This window comes from Dendrobates tinctorius, unplaced genomic scaffold (assembly GCF_039654945.1).
Source record: "Dendrobates tinctorius isolate UK_male_01 unplaced genomic scaffold, ASM3965494v1 ptg000054l, whole genome shotgun sequence".
NCBI classification, from domain to species: Eukaryota; Metazoa; Chordata; class Amphibia; order Anura; family Dendrobatidae; genus Dendrobates; species Dendrobates tinctorius.
Window position 1 is genome coordinate 14,538,404 of NW_027361722.1, and position 25,288 is coordinate 14,563,691.

The 25,288-nt window shown below is 47.6% G+C and overlaps 1 protein-coding gene across 1 annotated transcript; it reads left to right on the forward strand.

Annotated features, from left to right (window-relative positions):
* The first annotated feature begins 747 nt into the window (after nt 1–747).
* On the forward strand, nt 748–24,484 carry GPA33 (glycoprotein A33). The gene is made up of 7 exons (XM_073577121.1): nt 748–917; nt 16,002–16,153; nt 18,193–18,403; nt 20,201–20,365; nt 20,656–20,772; nt 21,708–21,834; nt 23,661–24,484. The coding sequence occupies exons 1-7, from the start codon at nt 812–814 to the stop codon at nt 23,836–23,838; spliced, it is 1,056 nt and encodes a 351-aa protein (XP_073433222.1). The 5' UTR covers nt 748–811; the 3' UTR covers nt 23,839–24,484.
* Nucleotides 24,485–25,288: the final 804 nt, after the last annotated feature.

Consider the following 25,288-nt stretch of genomic DNA (forward strand, 5'->3'; position numbering starts at 1 on the left):
GCCACCTCATCAGGACCCTCTGCCTCCTCATCAGGACCCTCTGCCAACCCTTCAGGACCCCGTGCCCCTTCATCAGGACCCTATGCCCCCTTATCAGGACTCTCTGTCCCATCATCAGGACCCTCTGCCAACCCTTCAGGACCCTCTGCCCCCTCTTCCAGACCCTGTGTGTCTTCCGGCCTTAGGTTCTGTTCACACTGTGACTTTTTCCGCTGGTTAAAAACTTTTGTTTTTCGATCAGAAGATTCTTCAGTCATCGCTTCTTTTCCTTTTTTTCCCTGTAGTTTTATCAGCCAAAAAGTGTTTGGCTTTTTTTTCAAGCGTTTTTTTTTTTCTTTTCTGGAGTCATTTTCTGTCCTTTTTTTTTTGCAGCATTTTTTCTCTTTCGCCTTTTTTTGCCATTTTTTTTCTGTGTTTTCCAGATGTTTTTTGATAAAGAAACGCTGAAAAAAAGGGCAAAGAAAAAAAATACCCAGGCGTCTTCCAGGAGTTTCTTTTATTTTTGTATTGATCGTGCTGTAATCGCACAGCTGAGGATTTGTGACAATGTGTCAGTGTGGACAGATCTCTGCAGTTATTACCTGCCGATGCAGCAGAGCTGAATTTATCACCTGCAGTCCTATGTAAACCCCAGGTATCGCCTGATGATGTCACTATGAGTGTAGGGTGTGTGTGAATGAGGCCCAGGGCCGGGCGGGGGATGGGAGGGGCAGAGACAGCGCTGGTTTCTTATTGGTCGTTACCTGCAGGTTTCAGGCAGGAAGAGGAGACGATCAGTGGAGGTGAACAAGTTCTGTGATCGGAGTTGTGGATGGGTTTTGGGTCTTTACAGTCGTTGACCAGATTCGGATACAGAGCCCCCCGGAGAGCGGCGACTATGCGGAGAGGAGAGCAGGTGGTTGTGTACCTGTACACAGGTGAGTGCCTGCCTTGCTCTCAGGTTACACTGGGAACTGACGGCAGGGGAGACAGAAAAATGCCACAAATCCTCCAGAAGTGATGACGCCCGATCTTACGCCATGTTTACCACCGCACCGCGCTAATATGGTTTTCTAAGGATTGGGGACGAGTAGCCGCAAAAATAAAAAAAAATGCCAGAAGTGACGCGGGGGTCTGGGGTCTGATTTTGAGTCAAGTTCACCATAGAAGATTCAGTGATCGTTAGTGATGACAGCCGGTGATCGCCAGGAGTCCTAGCTGATGGCTGCTGATCACCAGAGGTCTTAACTGACAGGCCGTGATCACTAGGGGTCCTAGCTGTGGGGCGGTGATTGCCAGGGGTCCTAGCTGCCGGGCGGTGATTGCCAAGGTTCCTAACTGACAGGCCGTGATCACTAGGGGTCCTAGCTGTGGGGCGGTGATTGCCAGGGGTCCTAGCTGCCGGGCGGTGATTGCCAAGGGTCCTAACTGACAGGCCGTGATCACTAGGGGTCCTAGCTGTGGGGCGGTGATTGCCAGGGGTCCTAGCTGCCGGGCGGTGATTGCCAAGGGTCCTAACTGACAGGCCGTGATCACTAGGGGTCCTAGCTGTGGGGCGGTGATTGCCAGGGGTCCTAGCTGCCGGGCGGTGATTGCCAAGGGTCCTAACTGACAGACCGTGATCACTAGGGGTCCTAGCTGTGGGGCGGTGATTGCCAGGGGTCCTAACTGCCGGGCGGTGATTGCCAAGGGTCCTAACTGACAGGCCGTGATCACTAGGGGTCCTAGCTGTGGGGCGGTGATTGCCAGGGGTCCTAGCTGCCGGGCGGTGATTGCCAAGGGTCCTAACTGACAGGCCGTGATCACTAGGGGTCCTAGCTGTGGGGCGGTGATTGCCAGGGGTCCTAGCTGCCGGGCGGTGATTGCCAAGGGTCCTAACTGACAGACCGTGATCACTAGGGGTCCTAGCTGCCGGGCGGTGATTGCCAGGGGTCCTAACTGCCGGGCGGTGATTGCCAAGGGTCCTAACTGACAGACCGTGATCACTAGGGGTCCTAGTTGACAGCCGGTGATCACCAGAGGTCTTAACTGACAGACCGTGATCACTAAGGGTCCTAGCTGGCGGGCGGTGATCGCCAGGGGTCCTAGCTGCCGGATGGTGATCGCCAGGGGTCCTAGCTGCCGAATGGTGATCGCCAGGGGTCCTAGCCGACAGACCATGATTGCCAAGGGTCCTGACAGACTGTGATCACTAGGGGTCCTAGCCGACAGGCGGCGATCGCCAGGGGTCCTAGCTGACGGCCAGTGTTCGCCAGGATTCATGGCCAATGGCTGGTAATCATGAGAGATCAATTAATCGGCAGCAATCGTTACTGATCACCAACACGAATCATCATGGCTGGAGCACAAATGATGTAAATACCGGCAAGTGTTTGCTATGGATTCCCCAGTATTCGTTCACTACACCTGTATTATCAGTGCAGGGCTGGAGGCAGCAGAGCTGGGTTTGTCATGTGTTATTTCATTCCTATACGTTCCGCAGCGGCAGCGCTCGCTATCTGCTTCCTGCAAGATATGAGGATGGAAAGGAAACAGTCTGGGAAATAGGAATCTGAGTGTATTCAGATGAAAAGGAGATATAAAAAAATAATATATATATTTTTTTTTTTTCAGTCTATTCCTCTCTGTTATCAGCCATTTCAGGCTGGGGAGTAGCTGAGCTTAGTGTTCCCTCCCTGCCCTCATGTCTCTGCAACACTGGGACCTCCACCTACATAGGTGTGACGGCTTACTATAGGGCTACTGGCCCTTTAAATCTCTTAAAGGAACACTGCACTATGAGTATAACATTCACACTGCACTCTAATCATGGGAAACTGTTTCGGTTTAAGTCACAGTTTCAGTTTACATCGTCTCCTCCGCTCTCCTGACCCCAGAGTGGAATTATTGCCAAACTTTCAATTGTGAACAAATATTTGCTGTGTGCACAGCGCCTCTGTAATGGCAGGTTCATTTCACTTTAGTTCTTCTTGGAGTTTTTCATAGAAGCTGATTGGCTGAGAAGTTTTTGTTACTTCCTCCAGATACAATCTGTGTACCCCTCCCCTGATACGGAAACTGTCCCTCAGATCCCACCTGCAGCTCCAGAGACCCGGAGTAATCACCTCAACCGTACGGCCCATCACAGCCTATCATACACTATATCACTCCTATAGCACATAACCTACAGCTCTTCTCATACACAATATAGCGGGTACAGAAAGTATACAGACCTCTTCACTCTGTTTCATTGCAGCCATTTGGTAAATTCAAAAAAGTTCATTTTTTTCTCATTAATGTACACTCTGCACCCCATCTTGACTGAGAAAAACAGAAAGGTAGAAATATTTGCAAATTTATTTAAAAAGTAAGGCCAAAATCTCACATGGTCATAAGTATTCAGACCCTTTGCTCAGACACTCATATGTAAGTCACATGCTGTCCACTTCCTTGTGATCCTCCTAGAGATGGTTCTACTCCTTCATTGGAGTCCAGCTGTGTGTAATTACACTGATAGGACTTGATTTGTAAAGGCGCACACCTGTCTATATAAGACCTCACAGCTCACAGTGCATGTCAGACCAAATGAGAATCATGAGGTCAAAGGAACTGGCAAAGGAGCTCAGAGACAGAATTGTGGCAAGGCACAGATCTGGCCAAGGTTACAAAAGAATTTCTGCAGTACTCAAGGTTCCTAAGAGCACAGTGGCCTCCATAATCCTTAAATGGAAGAAGTTTGGGACCACCAGACGTCTTCCTAGACCTGGTCGTCCAGCCAAACTGAGAAATCGTGGGAGAAGACCCTTGGTGAGAGAGGTAAAGAAGAACCCCAAGATCACTGTGGCTGAGCTCCACAGATGCAGTAGGGAGATGGGAGAAAGTTCCACAAAGTCAACTATCACCGCAGCCCTCCACCAGTTGGGCCTTTATGGCAGAGTGGGACGACGGAAGCCTCTCCTCAGTGCCAGACATATGAAAGCCCGCATAGAGTTTGCTAAAAAAACACATGAAGGACTCCTAGACTATGAGAAATAAGATTCTCTGGTCTGATGAGAGGAAGATAGAACTTTTTGGTGATAATTCTAAGTGGTATGTGTGGAGAAAACCAGGCACTGCTCATCACCTGCATAATACAATCCCAACAGTGAAACATGGTGGTGGCAGCATCATGCTATGGGGGTGATCTTCAGCTGCAGGGACAGGACGAATGGTTGCCATTGAAGGAAACATGAATGCGGCCAAATACATAGATATCCTGGATGAAAACCTCTTCCAGAGTGGTCTGGATCTCAGACTTGGCCGAAGGTTCACCTTCCAACAAGACAATGACCCTAAGCACACAGCTAAAATAACAAAGGAGTGGCTTCAGAACAACTCTGTGACCATTCCTGACTGGCCCAGCCAGAGCCCTGACCTAAACCCAATTGAGCATCTCTGGAGAGACCTGACAATGGCTGTCCACCAACGCTCACCATCCAACCTGACGGAACTGGAGAGGATCTGCAAGGAAGAATGGCCGAGGATCTCCAAATCCAGGGGTGAAAAACATGTGGCATCATTCCCAAGAAGACTCATGGCTGTACTAGCTCAAAAGGTGCTTCTACTCAGTACTGAGCAAAGGGTCTGAATACTTACGACCATGTGAGATTTCAGTTTTTCTTGCAAAAATTTCTACATTTCTGTTTTTTTTTTTTTCAGTCAAGATGGGGTGCAGAGTGCACATAAATGAGAAAAAATTTAACTTTTTTGAATTTACCAAATGGCTGCAATGAAGCAAAGAGTGGAAAATTTAAAGGGGTCTGAATACTTTCCGTACCCACTGTAGTTTCCCCCATACGCCATATTGTACATGTATAGGACCCTTCGTACGCTGTATCGCTCCTATAGCACATACACGGCATTACCGATGTCCTGGATACAAATCCGACCAGGTACCAGATCGGATGGATTTTGCTTGTTCTCCCCGTGTTTATGTAAGGCTCTGTGGTAAATCCTGGCGCCGTATATGAAGCAGTATACATATTACTCATACATTACACATTGCTTAATATTGGAAAAGTTGCAACGTTCATACACTGCATACACTAAACGACTCATGGTTCTGAGTCTCACAAGCTTCACATGGTCGCCATTCCGAAACTTACGATCATAAATAATAATGCAGTGTATGAGTAATATATTGTATCGTGTGTACTATTGTGTATGTACTGTATGAGTAATATTGTGTATGTGACATCAATTGACCCACAGTAAACATTTTCTAATGGCGCAACAGCAGTCAGCCATGGGCCATGCATGAGGTATCAGGGGCTGGGCCAGAATTTACAGCTTGGAATTGAAGTTTCAATGAAGACGTGGTGGTTAAGGGAGCAGTGTAAGTCTTCTTAGCTGGGAGCCCTGATACCTCATGCAACACCTCCAGATGGCATAAACATCAGTTTCATATGAGTACTATTGGTAGAAAAATGTAAGGAAAGGAACACAGACCTGCCGGTCTGGAAGCCCTAATTACACGGCCAACCCACCAGATGGAGACCCAACTTGGAGTCTCCATATTTTAAAAAAAATTGTTGGTAACATCAGCAGCAGTAGCAATAGAGGGCACAGAAGACACCACACAGGTGTCCACAGACTACAATAACGCAAGATTTATACATGACAATAAAAAAAAAAAAAAAAAAAAAAAAGTGTAATCTGCGAATGGGGTGCAAAAGTCCTTGGAGATCCATGACTTAATTTTGATGAAAGTTAAGTGGGCTACACTTACAGGGGACAGCCGGATGCGCTTATCCATCAGGACATCAGCAGCAGCGCTGAAGACATGTTCTGAGAGAACGCTAGCTACTGGGCATGACAAAAGCTCCAAGACGTGACAGCTGAGCTCAGGCCACTCTTCCATTTTTGAAGACCAAAAGGGTCCAAACCCCCCCCCCCCCCCCCACCGATGGCATTGATATTGAGCTTCAGATACTCCTGCACCATCCTATCCAGTCATTCACCATGTGTCAGACTTTATTGTGCTGGTGCATGAGCTGGTCTAGAAATTGCTTATGCCACTTGCACTGCTGCTGCTGCTAATGTTTTTGCGATGACGCCTTGATGTTTTTGGGGTTGGACGTCTGGAGTTGGGAAGCACACTGTGTACCTCACTGCTGTCTTGGGGAAAACCACTCTTAAGATTGTCTACAAGCATGTTTCGATACCGCAGCATGCGCACATCCCTTTCCAGGGTGGGAGAAGCACCTGGCTAAATTTACTCTTGTACCATGGCTCTAACAGAGTGGCAACCCAGTAGTCAGCACTATTTCTAACCCTAAGAATTCAGGCATCAGGCATCATGTTGAAAATAGTGCAGCATGAAGGCGCTCATGTGTCGGGCTCTTTCATGAGGTCCAAGTCCATGGTGTGTTGGTGGCAGCGTAACAATCAAGGTTGTTGCCACTGCTGCCTGTAGTATGAGGTTTCAAATAACATTCAAGGTTGCTTCCTCCTTCCCCTCTTTCCAACCACGGAAAACAGAGAAGGGATCATTATCCTCTTCATCTCGTGACTGTTGAGCATCCATCACCTCTTCATCCTCATCTTCCTACATTTGTTCCTCGGATCTTGCACCTTCACTAACAGTTTGTCTAGTATCATGGGCCCCCCTAGATCGCTATAAGACACCCGCCTGTGCAACAGTCTGGAAATTTAAGATATTGTTATCCCTTCCACATTCTTCTCTGCTTCCTCCTCTTCTTCTGGGACCACCACCTCCTCACGCAGACTATTCAAAGTGTGATCCAGCATGAAGATAACCAAAATAGTGATGCTGATGATGGCATCGTCAGCGCTAGCCATTTCAAAACTGTGCAGAAGGGTGCAGAGGCCCTTCATCTGTGCCCAATCTGCAAGTGTGACTTGCACCACAGCTGTACTGCGTTCGCCCAGGCAATGCAAAAGGACCTATTGCACCAGGGCTCTTCTCTGCTGCCACAGTTGCAGCAACATGTTCCGACATGGTGGAATTCCACTCTGCACATCGCAAATCAAACTAGTAGGTTGAAAGACCACTGTAGTAATGCAAGTCGGTGTACAGTTGTCGGAAGTGAGCACACAGTGACTGTGCTTTCTGCAGCAGCGCATCCAGGCCGGGATAGTGACTGAGAAATGTCTGTACCACCACGTTGAGGACGTGAGCCTTCAAGGCACGTGTGTGAGGTTGCCCCGGCGTAGGGCCGCCACCAGGTTTGCACCGTTATTGCACACAGCCTCCCCTGGCTCCAGGTTGAGTGGAGACAGCAATTGCTCTCTCGGCCTGGATGCCTGTCCACAACTCTTGAGCTTTGTGACTGCGATCTCCAAGACATATTCATTTAAACACACTGCCTGATTTGCGGTAGGCCCTGGCTGCGCAGTATGGAGGTGGGGGTGGGGGGGATTCTATCTGCACTGTTGGAATCTGTGTCTGTTAAGGGAGAGGTCCTAGAGGAGGTGGAGGAGCCAGAAGCAGTGGAGGAACTGTTGGATAGAGAGGTTTGTCCTGCAAGCCTTGGGGATTCAAAGACTTGTGGAGCAGCCCCTTGACCGCCTGCACCCACAGACACCAGAGTCACTCAGTGCCCAGTCAGTGAGATGTAACGCCCCTGTCCATGTTTGCTCGTTCAGGTGTCAGTGGTGAAAGGCACCCTGGCAGACATATTTTTTTCAGCTTTCTTAGAGAAGTAATGGAGACTGAGCAACTGATATTGGGGGACTGCGATGGCCATCAACTTTCTGAAACCGTCTGTATCTACCAGGCGGAAAGGCGGCATTTCATGGCCAACAGATTGTAGATGGAGTTCAAACTCTTAGCTTTGGCATGTGTAGAAGGAATCATTCTTTTATGTGACCACAACTGCGGGATTGAGGGCTGGCTGTAGTGCTGAGAGATGGCCGAGTATGGAGAATAGGACAAACTGCTGGACCGTGAGTGAGGCGCAGGTGGGGATGTTATGGTAGATTGAGAAAAATTTGTTTGCTGCTTTTGTGTCACCTAGCACGTCATGTCCACTTCTGTAACAGCTGACGGACTCTCACTCATCCTGTTTGTAGGGGGGTAAACAAATGTAGTTGGGTGTTGGGTCATACTTTGTGGTCTCAAAAAAGGCCCAGGCTAGGCAACCTTTGTTGCCACTGCAAACTACACACTCACGACCAGTGCTGGCCACAGCCAGAGTTGTGGCTGCAGTGCTTGTTGTGGTTGCATTACTTAGTGTCTGTGGGGGAAGCTGCAACATAACCTCTTCTTCCTCCACCTCCTAGGCTGAAAAACTTGGCTGTGTACCTCTGGGTTTACACCAAGTGGGATCTACAACCTCATTGTCATCCTCTCTATTCTCACACTCCTCACCCTGAGAGTCACCCTCCTCCTCTTCCTGCCATGACATCACAGTACAGTCCGCTTGCGCCTCTGGTATCTGAGTTTCATCAGGATCACTCCCACCCTTGGTGGTTAATCTCTGGTGATGAGGGTCTGGATTCTGCTTGGACTCCACTTCGTCCGTCCCTGGATCCAACATGAAAAAATGTTGGGTATTGACGCAGATGTTTTCCTCCTTTAGAGTCTGTGATTCTTCGGAACAGACTGCTGATGCCCATGGAATAGAATGTGTGAACAGCTCTTCCGAATGGCCCATCTGAGGTTCCTCACAGTCATTTGGGCAATTGAAAATTTGTCACACAAGGTGAAACAAGGGTGATTGAGGTTCCACCTCTGAGGATTGTACTGTGTGATGTTAAGGTGGTGGAGGAAGAAGGACAGGCCACTTGATGTAGAGCTTGCATCCACTGGAGCACATGCTCTTTCTGACCCTCATCTACAAGGCGTACCGCTGTGTGGCTGCCAAAGAAAGAGAGTCAAGTAGCCCGGCCAGTAACAGGTATTGTCAGAGGTGGTTGGATAGGATGAGATGGGGTTTGTTCAGTAGAGCTTTCATTAACATTAGCACCTAACCCACGTACCTGTCGAACACCAAGCCTATTCCCCCTTCCACCACGACCTTGCTTTTTCCCACTCATGTTGTATGTACCCTTCCTCTCTTGTAACCCTGCTGTTTCACAATCCTAGTCCCAGACCTGTCAGTCACCTGTCACTAAATGAACAATCACTATTTATTTTCTTAGACAGCGTGGCTGAACAACACTGTTATACCTAATGATTTTTAAGTGGAAATGTGGCCTGATTTTTTTTTTTTTTTAACTGAAACAGTTTTATGAGAAACAATTTGGATTAGCAAATGGGGACTCCGGAGACTGCCACACAGTTTTTACACAATCTACTTCAATGCTGGAAGATCGATTTCACACAGGACAGGATCCTATCTATTTCACTGACACTGAGACAATGGCACCAGCAAAACATGTCTGCTTTTTATATGGTCAGCGACATGTGACTTTGGCAACCAATCACAGAAGACCTCCCCTCATCAAACCCGTCCACTATCCCAGGCAAAGTCATAACAAAAACATTAGTGGAAATGCGATGATTTACCAGACTATGACCGAATTTTGCCGACTTTCAGTAAAAATGCTCGTGAAAGGGGAACAGGAACCCGAGTGTGCTATGGTCATGCCGAATTTGAGATTGGCGAACGTTTTCTGAACAAAGTCACTCATCCCAACTGCTGAGCCACCGCTCGTGTGTATATGGGGCACTTTGAGCCAAACACCTTTTTCCTCCCCATTATCCCATATACATGCATGCTCAGGTTGCTTGAGCACACATGAGTTTTCAATGGAAAGAAGGAAAACAGGCAGCTGAGCCGACCCCTGAATCTGGCGGCTGCTTCTCTCCTACAGAACAACAAAAAAGGCATCAGACATGGAAATTCATGGTGCCTAATTCTTTTCCCCCTACAACATCATGTGTATAGCAACAAGAACCCCATAAATATAAGGTGATATGGAAGCAGGGAAAAACACCCGCTCCAACACCGTATGCACAAGCTCAAAAGCTAATATGAATACAAGGAGAAACATAAGAGCATGCGATCAAATATAGGTATAAAAATATCCATATTTTATTAATATCAGTAATACAAAAAGAGGTAACAAGAAAAGTGCTCCTAAATAGATGCGGACAACCCCTCAGCCTACCCTAGATGGGACAGACGATGGCAATAGGGCATTATGATATTAGATACCATTTGTGCTATATTTCCCCTAATGGTATTTTTGCCAGGTCTGTTCCATCTAGGGTAGGCTGAGGGGTTGTCCCATGGGACATACTGTCCGCATCTATTTAGGAGCACTTTTCTTGTTACCTCTTTTTGTATTACTGATATTTAATAAAATTTGGATATTTTTATACATATATTTGATCGCTTGCTCTTATGTTTCTCCTTCTTAACATCATGTGGGGGGAGTCAGGAGCTGGCGTCCATAGACCCTGTCGAAACGGTAGGCTCAGACGATAACCTAACTTTTTTTTTTTTTTTTAGCCTAGCAGAGTCGACGTTTGAATATTCTTCTTTTTGTTTTTTTTTACATTTTTCTCCATTCTCAGGATCTCTGAATGCAGTCAGTGAATGTGAACATTCCTGTATCCCCCCCCCTCCCCCCAGAGGTTGAAACCGCGTACAGATGTAATATTTCTGACCCCAGAGAATTGCAACCAGTCTTTAGACGATCCTCCGTGACTGATACATTGTAACAAACAAATCACAAGTAGGAAATGTTTTGCTGCAATGTATTTAGTTCACAGTTTGGCTTTTCCAGGGTCATAAATGAGCTAAAAAAAACAAACAAACAAAAAGATAAAGTTACGAAGTCCCCATTAGACCATCATAGCGAGCTCACTGATGGATTCTCAGTTGGCTTATTCTGCAGCCAGCATTAGACAGAGCGACACACAGGCTACAGAAGCGACATTCTAAATGAAACTCAATCATAAAGAATGTATTGCCCCAATTATACAAGCACTAAGGAAAAGAAAAATGGAAAGTGGGCAGCAGCTTGAGGGTACGCGCACACTGGGTCTTTCTGCTGAGATTTTGGAGCGGAAACTCCCAATTGTTTGAGGAGGATTTGCAAAGTTTCTGCACCAAACACTACTAAAAAAAAAATCCATGTGTGAACATGCCCTTAATGCGCAGAACGCGGCTCTCTCGCTCGAATTTCTCTGTGGGCAGAGTGTTCTCACATCGAGCGCAGATCGTGAAGATGACGAAAGATTGGAACACAAAGTTTATTGGAAAGTTTCAGAACTCTTTTTTTTTTTTTTTTTTGCACGGACGACACTTTACTTGCTCATGTGTGGACAATCCCTGTCAGTCTCTCCTGATGTGATCTGATAGAGAACATCAGTAAATGTTATAGTCGCGTTTCCTGATTTTTATTTTTATTTTTTGTTTGTTTTTGAAAATGAATGGGCGCTGGACTGCAACCGCGAGGCTGTACTGAAGAATCCTGACCGGAGGCGAGAGGGGGAGGGGGGATCGGCGCAAACCAGAAAAACCGGCTCCCGTCCTCCGTACCAGGAGCTCCCATATAGATCACTGCGGTTAGAGCCTGTGTGCACAGGGAGAGAAGAGTGTGAGCTCCTGAGGTCACAGGTGAATGGACTGCAGGCGAAACCATCCTTAGTGAGACGCCCTGAGTAACGTGTGTGTAGGGGCGTCCCAACTGTCCCCCAATGTTCTAGGAGCTAATCGGTGGCAATGCAGTTACACCTGTAGGAGCCCAAAAGGTCCCTCTGGCTCTGATATGGGCCTTGTTGGAGATTTTGCATTGGGGCCCTTGAGCTTCAGGTTTCGCCACTGAGCGTCAAGGATTAGTGACCATTCATATTGTAAATCCACGCGAGACCGGCGGAGCGTCGGCCGATGGTGGAATACACTGTGCAGGACCGGGAGGATAGATTGTAAATTCTCCTCTAGGAGAGAGATGAGGGGAAAATGAGGGTGTTACATCGTGAGCTATCCGAGTCAGAGATGATGGGAGTGATACATTATTTGATTGTTGTGAGCTCATTTGGCCGGGGATGATGAGGGTGATCCATGAAGGGAATTACATTGTGAGCTACTTGGGTCAGAGATGATGGGGGTGATACATGGTATTATACATTGTGATGGATAGAGATATTAGATTGTAAGCTCTTGGGATTCAGAGATGATGGGGGTGATATAATGTGATGTTGGATTAGCTTGTTATGGGAGTGATACTGCACTGTGAGGTATGGGGAGATTAGACCGTCCGTTCGCAGGGACAGGGATGATGGGAGTGATACTGCACTGTGTGGTATGGGGAGATTAGACCGTCCGCTCGCAGGGACAGGGATGATGGGAGTGATACTGCACTGTGAGGTATGGGGAGATTAGACCGTCCGCTCGCAGGGACAGGGATGATGGGAGTGATACTGCACTGTGAGGTATGGGGAGATTAGACCGTCCGCTCGCAGGGACAGGGATGATGGGAGTGATACTGCACTGTGAGGTATGGGGAGATTAGACCGTCCGCTCGCAGGGACAGGGATGATGGGAGTGATACTGCACTGTGTGGTATGGGGAGATTAGACCGTCCGCTCGCAGGGACAGGGATGATGGGAGTGATACTGCACTGTGAGGTATGGGGAGATTAGACCGTCCGCTCGCAGGGACAGGGATGATGGGAGTGATACTGCACTGTGAGGTATGGGGAGATTAGACCGTCCGCTCGCAGGGACAGGGATGATGGGAGTGATACTGCACTGTGTGGTATGGGGAGATCAGACCGTCCGCTCGCAGGGACAGGGATGATGGGAGTGATACTGCACTGTGAGGTATGGGGAGATCAGACTGTCCGCTCCCAGGGACAGGGATGATGGGAGTGATACTGCACTGTGAGGTATGGGGAGATTAGACCGTCCGCTCGCAGGGACAGGGATGATGGGAGTGATACTGCACTGTGAGGTATGGGGAGATCAGACTGTCCGCTCCCAGGGACAGGGATGATGGGAGTGATACTGCACTGTGAGGTATGGGGAGATTAGACCGTCCGCTCGCAGGGACAGGGATGATGGGAGTGATACTGCACTGTGTGGTATGGGGAGATCAGACCGTCCGCTCACAGGGACAGGGATGATGGGAGTGATACTGCACTGTGTGGTATGGGGAGATCAGACCGTCCGCTCGCAGGGACAGGGATGATGGGAGTGATACTGCACTGTGAGGTATGGGGAGATTAGACTGTCCGCTCCGAAGGACAGGGATGATGGGAGTGATACTGCACTGTGTGGTATGGGGAGATCAGACCGTCCGCTCACAGGGACAGGGATGATGGGAGTGATACTGCACTGTGTGGTATGGGGAGATCAGACCGTCCGCTCGCAGGGACAGGGATGATGGGAGTGATACTGCACTGTGAGGTATGGGGAGATTAGACTGTCCGCTCCGAAGGACAGGGATGATGGGATTGATACTGCACTGTGTGGTATGGGGAGATTAGACTCTCCGCTCCCAGGGACAGGGATGATGGGAGTGATACTGCACTGTGTGGTATGGGGAGATCAGACTCTCCGATGACAGGGATGATGGGAGTGACACTGCACTGTGTGGTATGGGGAGATCAGACTCTCCGATGACAGGGATGATGGGAGTGACACTGCACTGTGTGGTATGGGGAGATCAGACTCTCCGATCCCAGGGACAGGGATGATGGGAGTGACACTGCACTGTGTGGTATGGGGAGATCAGACTCTCCGATCCCAGGGACAGGGATGATGGGAGTGACACTGCACTGTGTGGTATGGGGAGATCAGACTCTCCGATCCCAGGGACAGGGATGATGGGAGTGACACTGCACTGTGTGGTATGGGGAGATCAGACTCTCCGATCCCAGGGACAGGGATGATGGGAGTGACACTGCACTGTGTGGTATGGGGAGATCAGACTCTCCGCTCCCAGGGACAGGGATGATGGGAGTGACACTGCACTGTGTGGTATGGGGAGATCAGACTCTCCGATCCCAGGGACAGGGATGATGGGAGTGACACTGCACTGTGTGGTATGGGGAGATCAGACTCTCCGATCCCAGGGACAGGGATGATGGGAGTGACACTGCACTGTGTGGTATGGGGAGATCAGACTCTCCGATCCCAGGGACAGGGACGATGGGAGTGACACTGCGCTGTGTGGTATGGGGAGATCAGACTCTCCGCTCCCAGGGACAGGGATGATGGGAGTGATCCTGCACTGTGTGGTATGGGGAGATCAGACTCTCCGATCCCAGGGACAGGGATGATGGGAGTGACACTGCACTGTGTGGTATGGGGAGATCAGACTCTCCGATCCCAGGGACAGGGACGATGGGAGTGACACTGCGCTGTGTGGTATGGGGAGATCAGACTCTCCGCTCCCAGGGACAGGGATGATGGGAGTGACACTGCACTGTGTGGTATGGGGAGATCAGACTCTCCGATCCCAGGGACAGGGATGATGGGAGTGATCCTGCACTGTGTGGTATGGGGAGATCAGACTCTCCGATCCCAGGGACAGGGATGATGGGAGTGATCTACTGTGCAGAATACATTACTGGTGCAGAGTTCTGTTTTCCCTTTTATCTGTCAGGTTATGAAATCAGATTTTAAACCTTTTTGTTTTCTCCTTTTGCTCCTGTCGTTGGATTACCGACCAGTTTGCACACGCCCTGGTGACTCCTCGTTCCCCACATTCCTGGATCTGAATGCTTTCTGAGCGGGAATCCTTCTACCCTCCTCTAGTAATTGGCGCAGCTGCAATGAGCGTCTATCTCTCCAGGGACCCAACACATTCATACATTAGGGACGAACCGCTGATGCTAATGGAATTGTGTAATACTAAATTTCTCCTGTGGGGGTGCTGCAGGGAAAACTGAACACCTACAGCTGTGGGTTACAGCAGGCCACTGGGGAATCCTGCAGCAGGACAACCCTTAGGGTATGTGCACACGTTGCAGATTCTGCTGCGGTGTACAGTACCATTCTAATCTATGTAAATCCAAAAACGCTGTGCACATGCTGTGGATTTTTCCATGCAGATTTGCTGACTAATGACACAATTCAGACCTCCCTCCCCTTTATAATCCACCACTTATTCAGTGATTCATTTATTATTATGGATGGAGAGCATGAAGAAAAAATGTAATTACTGAGCAATAAAACACAAGACCTTTGAGCCGCAGGTGGGGCAGCCGGGTATTAGGACACCACATGGGGATCTGACTTGTTTTCTTTAGGTTTTTTCTTTCTTTCTCTGTATAAAAATGATCACTTACTCCCTGGAAACAGTTAAAAAGTAGGCTAGATGTTTCTGCTGGATCATATAACCAAGTAATGAACACCCAATACGGACGATATCCTCAATGCATGAACATTTAAAGGGGTCTTCCCATCTCCAAGATCCTATCCCAATATGTAGTAGATCTAATATTAGCAAATCCCTCCAATTAGAAATGTAGTATAGTTCTCCTGATTAGCTATGTCGCTTACCCCATGTGCAGGACATTGCAGTAGCTTAGCAACTAACTGTCCCTATATGAGTGGTTGTAACCATGGTTACCTAAGCTACTGTAATGTCCTGCACATGGGGTAAGTGGCATAGAGAATCAGAAGAACTATGCTATATTTCTAATTGGAGGCATTTGCTAATATTATTATTAGTATGCCTAATACATCTTGGGATAGGATCTTGGAGATGGGAATACCCTTTAATGATGTGTATAACTGATAAGATTATAGAAACATGTAGCAGTGCCGGGATCTGACAACAGCAACTTGTTGATGGTTTCCTTGTAGCAATAAGAGATTAAAAACACTGAGAAATGGTTGGAGGTAGAGAGCAATTTGTCTGGTCTCATAGGTTACATTTTGCAGTTGCAACCCTCCGTGTACAGAGGTGGGTGAGGCTGGGTACGGTGCCCGTGGGTGAGGCTGGGTACGGTGCCCGTGGGTGAGGCTGGGGACAGATGGCAGCCATATTTGTTGTCACTCTTCCGGATATATCTGTGATTCTGTATTCGGATCTGTCATGGCCACCGGTGTGTTAATCGTCTTTTCTCCGCTCCTCCAGTGTTAATAGCGGTCGGCGCCATCACTGTACAGACGCCACAAAAAGTAGTCGAAGCAGCGAGAGGAAAAAGCGCCAGACTGCAATGTCAGTACCAGACCACGGTCACGGACTTCACTGGAAGCAGCATATTCTGGAAAAAGGTTCCCGAAGAGGTAACTAAGCGCCAGTTAGTGAGCTCAACCGTAAATAATAATCTCTATTTTTATATAGCGCTAACATATTCCGCAGCGCTTTACAGTTTGCACACATTATCATCGCTGTCCCCGATGGGGCTCACAATCTAGATTCCCTATCAGTATATACCAGTGTATAAAGAGGCATTGGGCACCCAGGAGGTTCCCTGCCACACCTGTGGGGTCTCCATGGTGGGCAAATAGGGTAGAGCCTTCATGGGCCGCGGTGACGCGACATCATGGGGTTTGGTGATGTTCCTGGACTCCTGCTTACAAGATCGTGATCCCTTTTACCCAAAAGTGGGAAATCTATAGTGAATAGAAATGCTGGGATTGTTGGGTGGCGAGGACATGTCGTTACTGTATGACCGGCAGGGGGGCGAGAGGCAGAAGCTGCACCGAGAAAACGTCTCTGAGCCGCAGCACCGACGTCCTAGGGATCAGATGGTAATGGCGGACTGTAGATCTCCACTGGATGCTATGGTGTGAACTGCGCTTATCAGACAGCAGGGGGAGACAGAGTCCAGAGGAAGCCACACTGCTACCTGCACAGGGGAGACATCGTGCACTGCAGTGGGGAAAGTACTGGGCGGCACATGGTAATCAGTGGATTCCAGATTGACATCCGGACCCCCACCCCACCCAGTGTATAACATTCAATCTCTTGCCCCCTAGGTGCAAAACCTACGGCCCCTCGCCCCCAGAGTATAACCTCTGCCCTCGCCATGCCGTCTGCCCTAGAACGGCCGGTGGGGCAGAGCTCCTGATACCAACACGGTCCTGTAATAGGAGCCACCGGGGTAACAAGTCCGTCCATGACCTTTCTTCCTCCTGAATCTTCCCCCATCACCTGTGATATTATTGAGAAGTAGAAGAAATCTCAGCAACTCAGCCATGAAGTGGAGACCCCCATAATGTTAGAGCGGGGGGTCGAGGAGAGGGCAGAACAGTCTCCATCGCTCTGCTGACCCCATAACTGCAGAGTCCAGGCCCCCTCTGGTCAACTCACGGCCGAGCAGCTGCATGCAGCCGTACACCACCAAGCACAATGCCGAGCGTCGGATGGAGTGGTGTAAAGCCGCCAGCGCTGGACTCTGGAGGAGACGTGTTCTGCGCAGTGACGGATCACACTTCTCTGATGGAGGAGTCTGGGTTTGGTGATTCCAGGAGGACGTTACCCCCTGACTGCACTGTGCCCCCTGTACAGATGGGGAAGGAGGATAACGCTGTGGCTGTTATCAGGGGGCAGCTGCGGACCCCTAATTCAAGTGAAGGGAAATCTTAATGCTTCAGTACAAGACATTGTAGACAATTTTATCTTCAGCTTTGTGGGAACAGTTTGGAGAAGACCCTTATCTGCCCCCCATAACACTGCCCAGTGCACAAGGTGCATACAGACATGAGGGGACGCACAGAGCCCGGACCCCAGCCCCATCCAACGCCAATAATGGAGACTGTGACTCCGGCCTCCCCCCAATATCAGGGTCTGATATTCCCACAGACGCCTCCAAAATCTTGTAGAAATCCAGAAGAGCGGGAGCCGTTACATTTACAGAGGGGCGACCCCGTATTAATGTCTGTGGGTGTAGGATGGGGGGTCAGGAAAGATCCTGGAGGGGAATGTGGAGGGGGGCACATACTTTTCTCCATATATAGTGTATATCCTGTGCATCCAAATAACGAGTTGAGATCTTTAGGCTAAACACATTTAAATCTGTTGTCCTGATGGTTTGTTACAATGTGTCAGTTGAGTGTAAAGAGGATCGTGTAGATTAGATCCAGATGGAGCGTTAAAGCCTAAGTATTCTGTATTCTAGATATCTGATGGGGGCGCTGTTGCATTGGCTCTTATGGGTATATTTGGTTACCAACTCAGGTGAATAATGGTACTGCATGTATCAATCTCAGATTATATTGAAAAAGTTAGCACACCCTATGTTTCAATCAGAAATGGCAAAGTAAATCAAATAAATTAGTAACACTGGCCCTTTAAATTATACTTTTTTTTTTTTTTTCAGTCTGTAGCGCTTGCCTTCCTGGGAAGCAGAAACCAAAGCGATGATCAGTATAAGAATAGGGTGTCGTTTACCGGCAGCTTCAAAACAAATGACGCCTCGATTGTCATTGATCAGCTCATAATGGACGATAACGGGACCTATCAGTGTGAAGTCCAAATTCCCGACGATTTCAAAGGAACCCGTTCTGCCAAAATGGACCTTGTCGTCTTGGGTAGGTAAAATGATCGTCGGGATGACGGAGGGAATCCTGAGTGATGAAGGCTTTCATATAAAGGGTTAACGGAGGCTGGATCCCTCCAATCAGAAGCTTCGGTTACAAGAGGGTCTGTGGTCTGCATATTATAAGCCCTGTGCAATACTTCATCTTTCCTGAGGAGGCGCTGCAGGGATATTACACACCCGGTGTCATTCCAGATCAGAGCTGATCCCCGGGGATCCCAGCTAAGGGCGGTGGGCTCACTGTGGTGGGACATCACAGAAACTGTGGGAAAAGGGGGAACCGCTATGGCTCCTAAGTAATTGCTAATGTACCAAGGCTTAACTCACTTTGGTGTCGGGTACACAGGGGTCTCCGTTTTTTGCGGGTCAGATAGATGGGGGTTTGATTCTATCTGGGGTCAGATAGATGGGGGAACTATTATTCTTTGGGGTTTGATATAGAAATTCTCAAATCTCTATGGGATCGGTTAGAAGGGTGTCTGGTTGTCTTAGGCCATGTGCACATGTAGTGTTTGTTGCTGCGGATTTGGAAAAATCTGCAGGTAAATTTTCAGGTCAAAAGACCTGCGGTTTCACACCTCTACAATGGAGGTGTGTAACCACTGCGGATTCCGCACAAAGAATTGACATGCTGCGGATTAGAACCCGCAGCAAATCTGCAGCATGCGCACGGCATTTTCCAGTTTACCATTGAAAACAATGGTACTGTACAACACACCTAAATCTGCTGCAGATCCGCAGCAGAATCCGCACCGTGTGCACATGGCCTTAGGGGCTGATAGATGGGATCTCGGTTCTGTTTGGAGGCTTGATGGGGGTCTCGGGTTCTCAGTAATGTTCTCTTGTGGGGTGATATAAGGGGGTCTCTGTTCTTTGGGGGCAGGTAGATGGAGGTTTCTCTACTGTGAGTCAGGGCAGACATATGTGATCACAGTTCTTTTTAGCACGTGGATAGATGCGGTCTTGTTTCTATTTGGGGTTTGGATAGTTGGGGGTCTCTGTTTTCTCTAGAGGCGGATAGATGGGGAGGTCTCTGTTCTCTTTGCGGACAGATAGATCAGGGCAGACATATGGGGTCTCTGTTCTTTTTAGTGGGTGGATAGATGGGGTCTCATTTTTCTTTGGGGTTTGACTAGATAGGGGTCTCTGTTCTCTTTGGGAGGTGGATACATAGGGGACTTGGTTTCATTTGGGGGTGGCTAGATTGCGTCTCTGCTTTCTTTGGCCGGTAGATAAATAGGGTCTCTGTTCTCTTTGGTATCAGAGGTCTCTGCTCTCTGGGGATGGATAGATAGGGGGGATCTCTGCTCTCTCTGGGGGGTAGCTAGATGGGTGTCTTGACTATGGGTTTAGATGGGTGTCTCGGCTCTTTCTGGGGGTAGATTGATCTGCTCTCTAAGGGAGGTGGATACATCTGGTCTCTGTTCCCGCTGGGGGGGGTAAATAGATGGAGGGTCTCTGTTTTCTTTGGGGGTGGATACATCTGGTCTCTGTTCCCTCTGAGGCGTGGATACATGGTGGTTTGGGTTCCCTTTTGGGGGGGCGGATAGCGCAGACTTTACTCCATCTGAGAAGCTGCAGGCCCAGGATGACATAAAACCTCCTTTGTCTGCTATGAAGAGGACCTGTCTGGGGTGGGACTCGCTCGCCGCTGTATTTGGAGCTGCTCTTCATGTAATTTCCTACTTCTCAAGTTATCAGGGATTAATTGCACAAACTCTAAATTTTCGGAAAATCTGCGATTTACACAGAACGTTCATTGATGTAATTTTCTTTTTTCTCTCTCCAGTGGCTCCATCAAAACCAGTTTGTGGAATTGAGGGGACGGCAGAATACGGCCAGACCATAAAACTGACTTGTAACTCAGAAGAGGGGTCTCCAGTCCCTAACTACTCATGGAAGAGCTACACCCCACAAGACGTGGAACGGGCGATACCGCAGACTGCAGTTATAGGTATCTTCTCATATAGCGCCAACATAAACTGTAGCGCTGCACACCAAGGCCAATCAAAGTGGAGCCGAGCGAGGATAAAACTTTTATTCCAGACATCATGTGCCAGCTGTGTCTGGTATTGCAACATATCTCCATACCCAGGAGCCCTGCAGTACCGGACATACTAGTAGGGTGGCGCTGTTCTGTGTCTGGGTGGGGGGGGAATTATAAGCTCTGTTTTAATTTGGACCCAGAATCCAAGTGCTAGATGATGATCCGTTCCACTAAATATTGTTTCCTTCCTGCTTTAGAAAAAGGAGAACTCACCTTGAAGAACATTTCAATGGAGTCTTCGGGATTCTTCCTCTGCACGTCCACCAATAAAATCGGAACGGACTTCTGTAATCTCACCCTGGCCGTGATGCCACGTAAGATGCGCCAGCCTTCCCTTCGCCAGTCGTCATTGATTATCGGAACGTCCTCCTTGTCTCCCAACATGAGCAGGCAGAGCTGGGGCACATGCCAAATCCTCCCGGAAGGCAACAATTTGGGTTAAAACAAAAAAAAAAACACGTATCCAGGGGATTGGAAAAAAAAGAAAACAAATGGGGTACAGCTGCACTCATAATGAGTGACCCGATCTGCCCTAAAGATCAGGATCTTCTCTCCTGATCCCGAGTCAATAGACTGAACAAGAATTTTACATAAGAAATTTGTTAATTTCCTCTTCGATTCTTTTTTGAAACCATCATCTGCTCCCGTTGTGACCGGCTTCTGAAGTCTAATATTCCAGATTAATGATCGTTCTTAGGATAAAAAAAAAAGTCTGGTCTCCTCTGGAGATTGAATCTTCCTTTCTCCAGGTTGAATCTCCAGAGGATATTTTTTTGTCTTTCATTAATCCGCTTTTGACCACACTTTTTGTACGATCCTTTTATGTCATTGTATAAGTTACCGTAAATCATAGTTTCCCTTAGATGTCTCTCAAAACTAAATAAATGTAATTCTTCTAATCTTTCCTGATAACTAAGACCCTCCACGTCCGTTCTCGGTTTTGTGGCACTTCTTTGCACCTTTTCTAGCTCCAGGACGTCATTTCTACGAACAGGTGGCCAGAACTGAATATTCCAGATGAAGCTGCCCCAAAGTTGTAATATTACGTCTCTGTCCCGCAAGTTCATGCATCTTTTAATACATGACGATATTCAGCTGGCTTTAGGAGCTGCTGACTGGCATTGCCTGCTGGTATTTAGTCTGCGATCTACAAGTGGACTCTTCGCTTTATTCCCCTGGAACATATGGTGTCCTCAGATGATTAACGCCCTGATGCATAACTTTTTTTTTTTTTTTTGTTCTTGAACAGCGTCCATGAACATAGCCTTGTATGCTGGAGTAATTGGGGGCAGCCTACTCGGAATCATAGCCATCGGTGTCATCGCCTACTGCTGCTGCTGCCGAGACCGCGACGACAAAGAGGATTATGAGATGGCGTAAGTTCTCACCTAAACCTACATGTTGTATCTCCCCACCTGTAACTTCCCATGTAAATATTCATTTGAATCCAGTCAAATATCCAAACTGAGCCTCCTTTTTGATCACAGAAGTATCCAAAACTCTCCACTTACCAGTAGTCAAAGCGGGGATCTTTTCAACACTAGTCAAAACAGGACACCCGGCCCGGTCACAGTATCCTCTGCTCAGTAGTCGCAGAATGCGATCTCCTTTTCTGCAGTTGTCGCATTACTGTCCCCTTCTGCCTCAGTCACAGAAAGCCGTCTCACTTTTCCCCTCAGTAGTCGCGGCAAGCCTTCCTCTTTTTCCCCCTCAGTGTCACAAGTGGGTCACATTCCTCCTGGGAGATCTGAGGTTAGAAGATCACTATCGTATTGTGAATGCCAGATCTTCCATTTAGCCTGTTTGTATTTCATATGAAATGGATTCCTTTTCCGTTGGTGCTGAATCGGTTAATTACTCTTCTGTGCTGGTTGGAAACTTGCAGCTCCATATCACAGCTGTTCCTGACCTGGTCATTTCCTCTCCTTATAAAATCTGGTCAGATCTTCTCTTCCTTGAGATTGAAAGTTTTACTTCCTAGCTAATTTGGAATTGCTGAGCTGGAGATCGTTGTTGCTACTGGAGTGTTGTATGCTGTTTTTGGGTGTTTGCTTTCCACATTGTCCAATTGCCATTTGGCTTCCACATTCCTATCCTTCCCTATATAGCTCTCTACCTTTTGGTGTCTGTATGTTTCTGTTATCCCAGTCTGTCTTATGTGTTGATACACTAGCATTTCTATCCCAGGCCTCCTGGGGATGGGGAGGGGACAGCTTAGGGAATAATAGGCGAACAGTAAGGCTGTTGGACCAAACCTCCTCACCTTTAGAAGTATCTTTTGGAGCAGGGTTAGTTAGGGACTCAGTCCTAGGAACAGTTCAGGGCCCATTTCCCTAATCACGAACAGTAGTGACACTCAGTAACTGTAGAATGCCCTTCTCCTTTTCCTCCTGTAGCCGCATCATGTGTTTCCTTTTCCCCCTCAGTAGTCGCAGCATGTCTTCCCCCTTTTCCCTCAGTAGTCGCAGCATGTCTTCCCCCTTTTCCCCTCAGTAGTCACATCATGTTTTCCCCCTTTTTACCCTCAGTAGTCACAGCATGTCTTCCCTCTTTTCCCCCCAGTAGTCACAGCATGTCTTCCCCCTTTTCCCCTTGTAGTTGAAGCACGCTTTCCTCTTTTTAATCCAACCATCCATTAATCACAGCAGGGTCACCCCAAAAGCAAGACTGCAATAACCTGCCTACCTTACATGGGATAAACAGTATCAGACACTTCCAAGCTTCCCAATAATCACATCAATCCTTCATCAACTTGCCCCACGTACTTCTGCAATCTGCCTTATACTGTTGGAAAGCTAAATATAAGTAGCCGGATGTTGTAGTCCCTAAGTATGGCAGTAGTCTGACTGCTTCTGCAAGGAAACATGGAGCCTGATGGTGGCAGTGATGTTTTCAAGATCCATGCAACTAATATTCAGCAGAAACTAATGCGCAAAGGTCAGCCCGATTGCCAGCCCACTCCGAAACCTTCTTTGATGAAGGTGCTCCCTGCATCAAGTATGGAAAATAAAATGCCAGTGTTGAGGAATCTCGGCAGTAGTGTTTACTCCTAGTGGTAGCTGGTTGGATTCTGGATGCAGCTTTGGATGTGATCGGAGAATATGTAATGACGCAACTCTATGTAATAATATCTAAATAATAAGAAATTAAATGCAGCTCTATAATTCTTAGCTTTATCATTTCTGATTGGTTCCTAACTTAGGGACAGAGAAGAGGAAGAAGAGGAACCTGAGCACCAGCCGCAACAGAAGAAGCAAATGCAGCAACAGTACTATCAGGAGGAAGAGGAGGATGACGATTTGGAGGACAAACCACCGCAGAAACCTCCTATGCTGCCAAAAAATAAACCGCGCCTGGTCATCGATCCTGTAGATGCCTAATTTTTCTTTTTAAACTGGTTTGTATCACAGCTGGCATCAGGAATATGTAATCGACAAGAACGTAAGCAGATCCCAGTTTAAGATTTTGTTTTTTTTACTGGAAAAAATTTATAAATTCAATTAAAGACATTGTGAGTTCCTAGCATCACTTTTATATTACCATGCTGCACTGGAAATCATCATTAGACCTTTACTTGCAGTTTTTTTTTTTTTTAGGATTGCATTGTTGAAATAGGTCAAAACTTTGACTGCCCCCTACAGCACTGATTGGGTATTACATGTCATGCAAGGCAAGGGGCGCAATGTGTGACATAAAGGCCATGTGGCCAGCCAGTAAAAACGATTGTTGCTCATTTTCTCTACTGTTGGGGGAACATCCGCATTTAGAATCGGGGGGTAGTACTGATGCCCATAGCCGTACCCCAAAAGATATTTCTTGGCAAGCAATTTCAGTGGAATCTTTAGTCGGTCCTGTTCGTGGTGGACATTACATTGCCCAATGGTGCTGAAATAAAAACAAATTAGGCAGCAAACTAGATAGTCAAGTATTTTATGTTTGACCGAATATAAATATTTCTTTTTTTTATTTGTAAAACTTTTGTTATTGTGTAAAATATCCTGTGCATATTAAAATGTTTTAAAATGAGTGGCTATCAGTTTTTTTTTTTTTGCATTAATGAATGTATCTTTTTTAACCCCTTCTTGTCCCAGCCAATTTCTGTGTTTTCCTCACTTTCTTCCAAGAGCCATAAATTTTTTTTTCTGCCCACATAGACTGATCAGGGCGTTTTTTTGCGGGTTGTACTATTGCTTTTCGTGAATTGTGTTCTAAAAATGACTTGGCAATATGGTTCTCCTCATTCTTCATCAGTACGACTACGGCGATGCTGAACATGAAATCGCCGCGATCAGAAGATGACGTACGGACCTTCCTCCTCCTCCGTTACAGTCTCCATAGAAAGCAGAGTCTCAGTACACAGCCCCTGCAAATATTTTATAGGATTATTTACCGGATGGAGCGGTATCTTCTACAACCTGATTAATTATAAAATTTGAGTTTCAAGTGCATTGTGGGAGATAATGAACATTTCTCCTTCCCCCATGACAGCACCACAGAGAGAGGGGATCCGCCCTTCAGGGACAGGAAACCTACAGATAAAAAGGGAGGTACATCTCCCTCATCAGTTTGGTTTCCTGTCCCTGATGGGGGAACCTGCAGTCGGCGTACCTGAAGTCTGAAGAGGCTAAGAGGAAAACATTGGACTATTCTGAAGTGGCTTCTATGAGCCCTGACCTAAATCCTACTGAGCATCTTTGGAAAGAGCTGGAACATGCCGTCTGGAAAAGGCGACCTTCAACCACGAGACAACTGGAGCAGTTTGATCTTGAGGAGTGGCCAAAACACCTGTGGAGAGGTGCAGAAGTCTCACTGACAGTTACAGGAATCGAT

What these genes read in the sequence shown, in the direction of transcription:
- GPA33 (XM_073577121.1), top strand. Translation starts at nt 812, where the DNA reads ATGGGTTTTGGGTCTTTACAGTCGTTGACCAGATTCGGATACAGAGCC. An exon ending in GGAAAAAGGTTCCCGAAGAG is followed by an intron (nt 16,154 to 18,192) that starts GTAACTAAGCGC and finishes TTTTTTTTTCAG; the next exon opens with TCTGTAGCGCTTGCCTTCCT. An exon ending in AAAGAGGATTATGAGATGGC is followed by an intron (nt 21,835 to 23,660) that starts GTAAGTTCTCAC and finishes TTCCTAACTTAG; the next exon opens with GGACAGAGAAGAGGAAGAAG.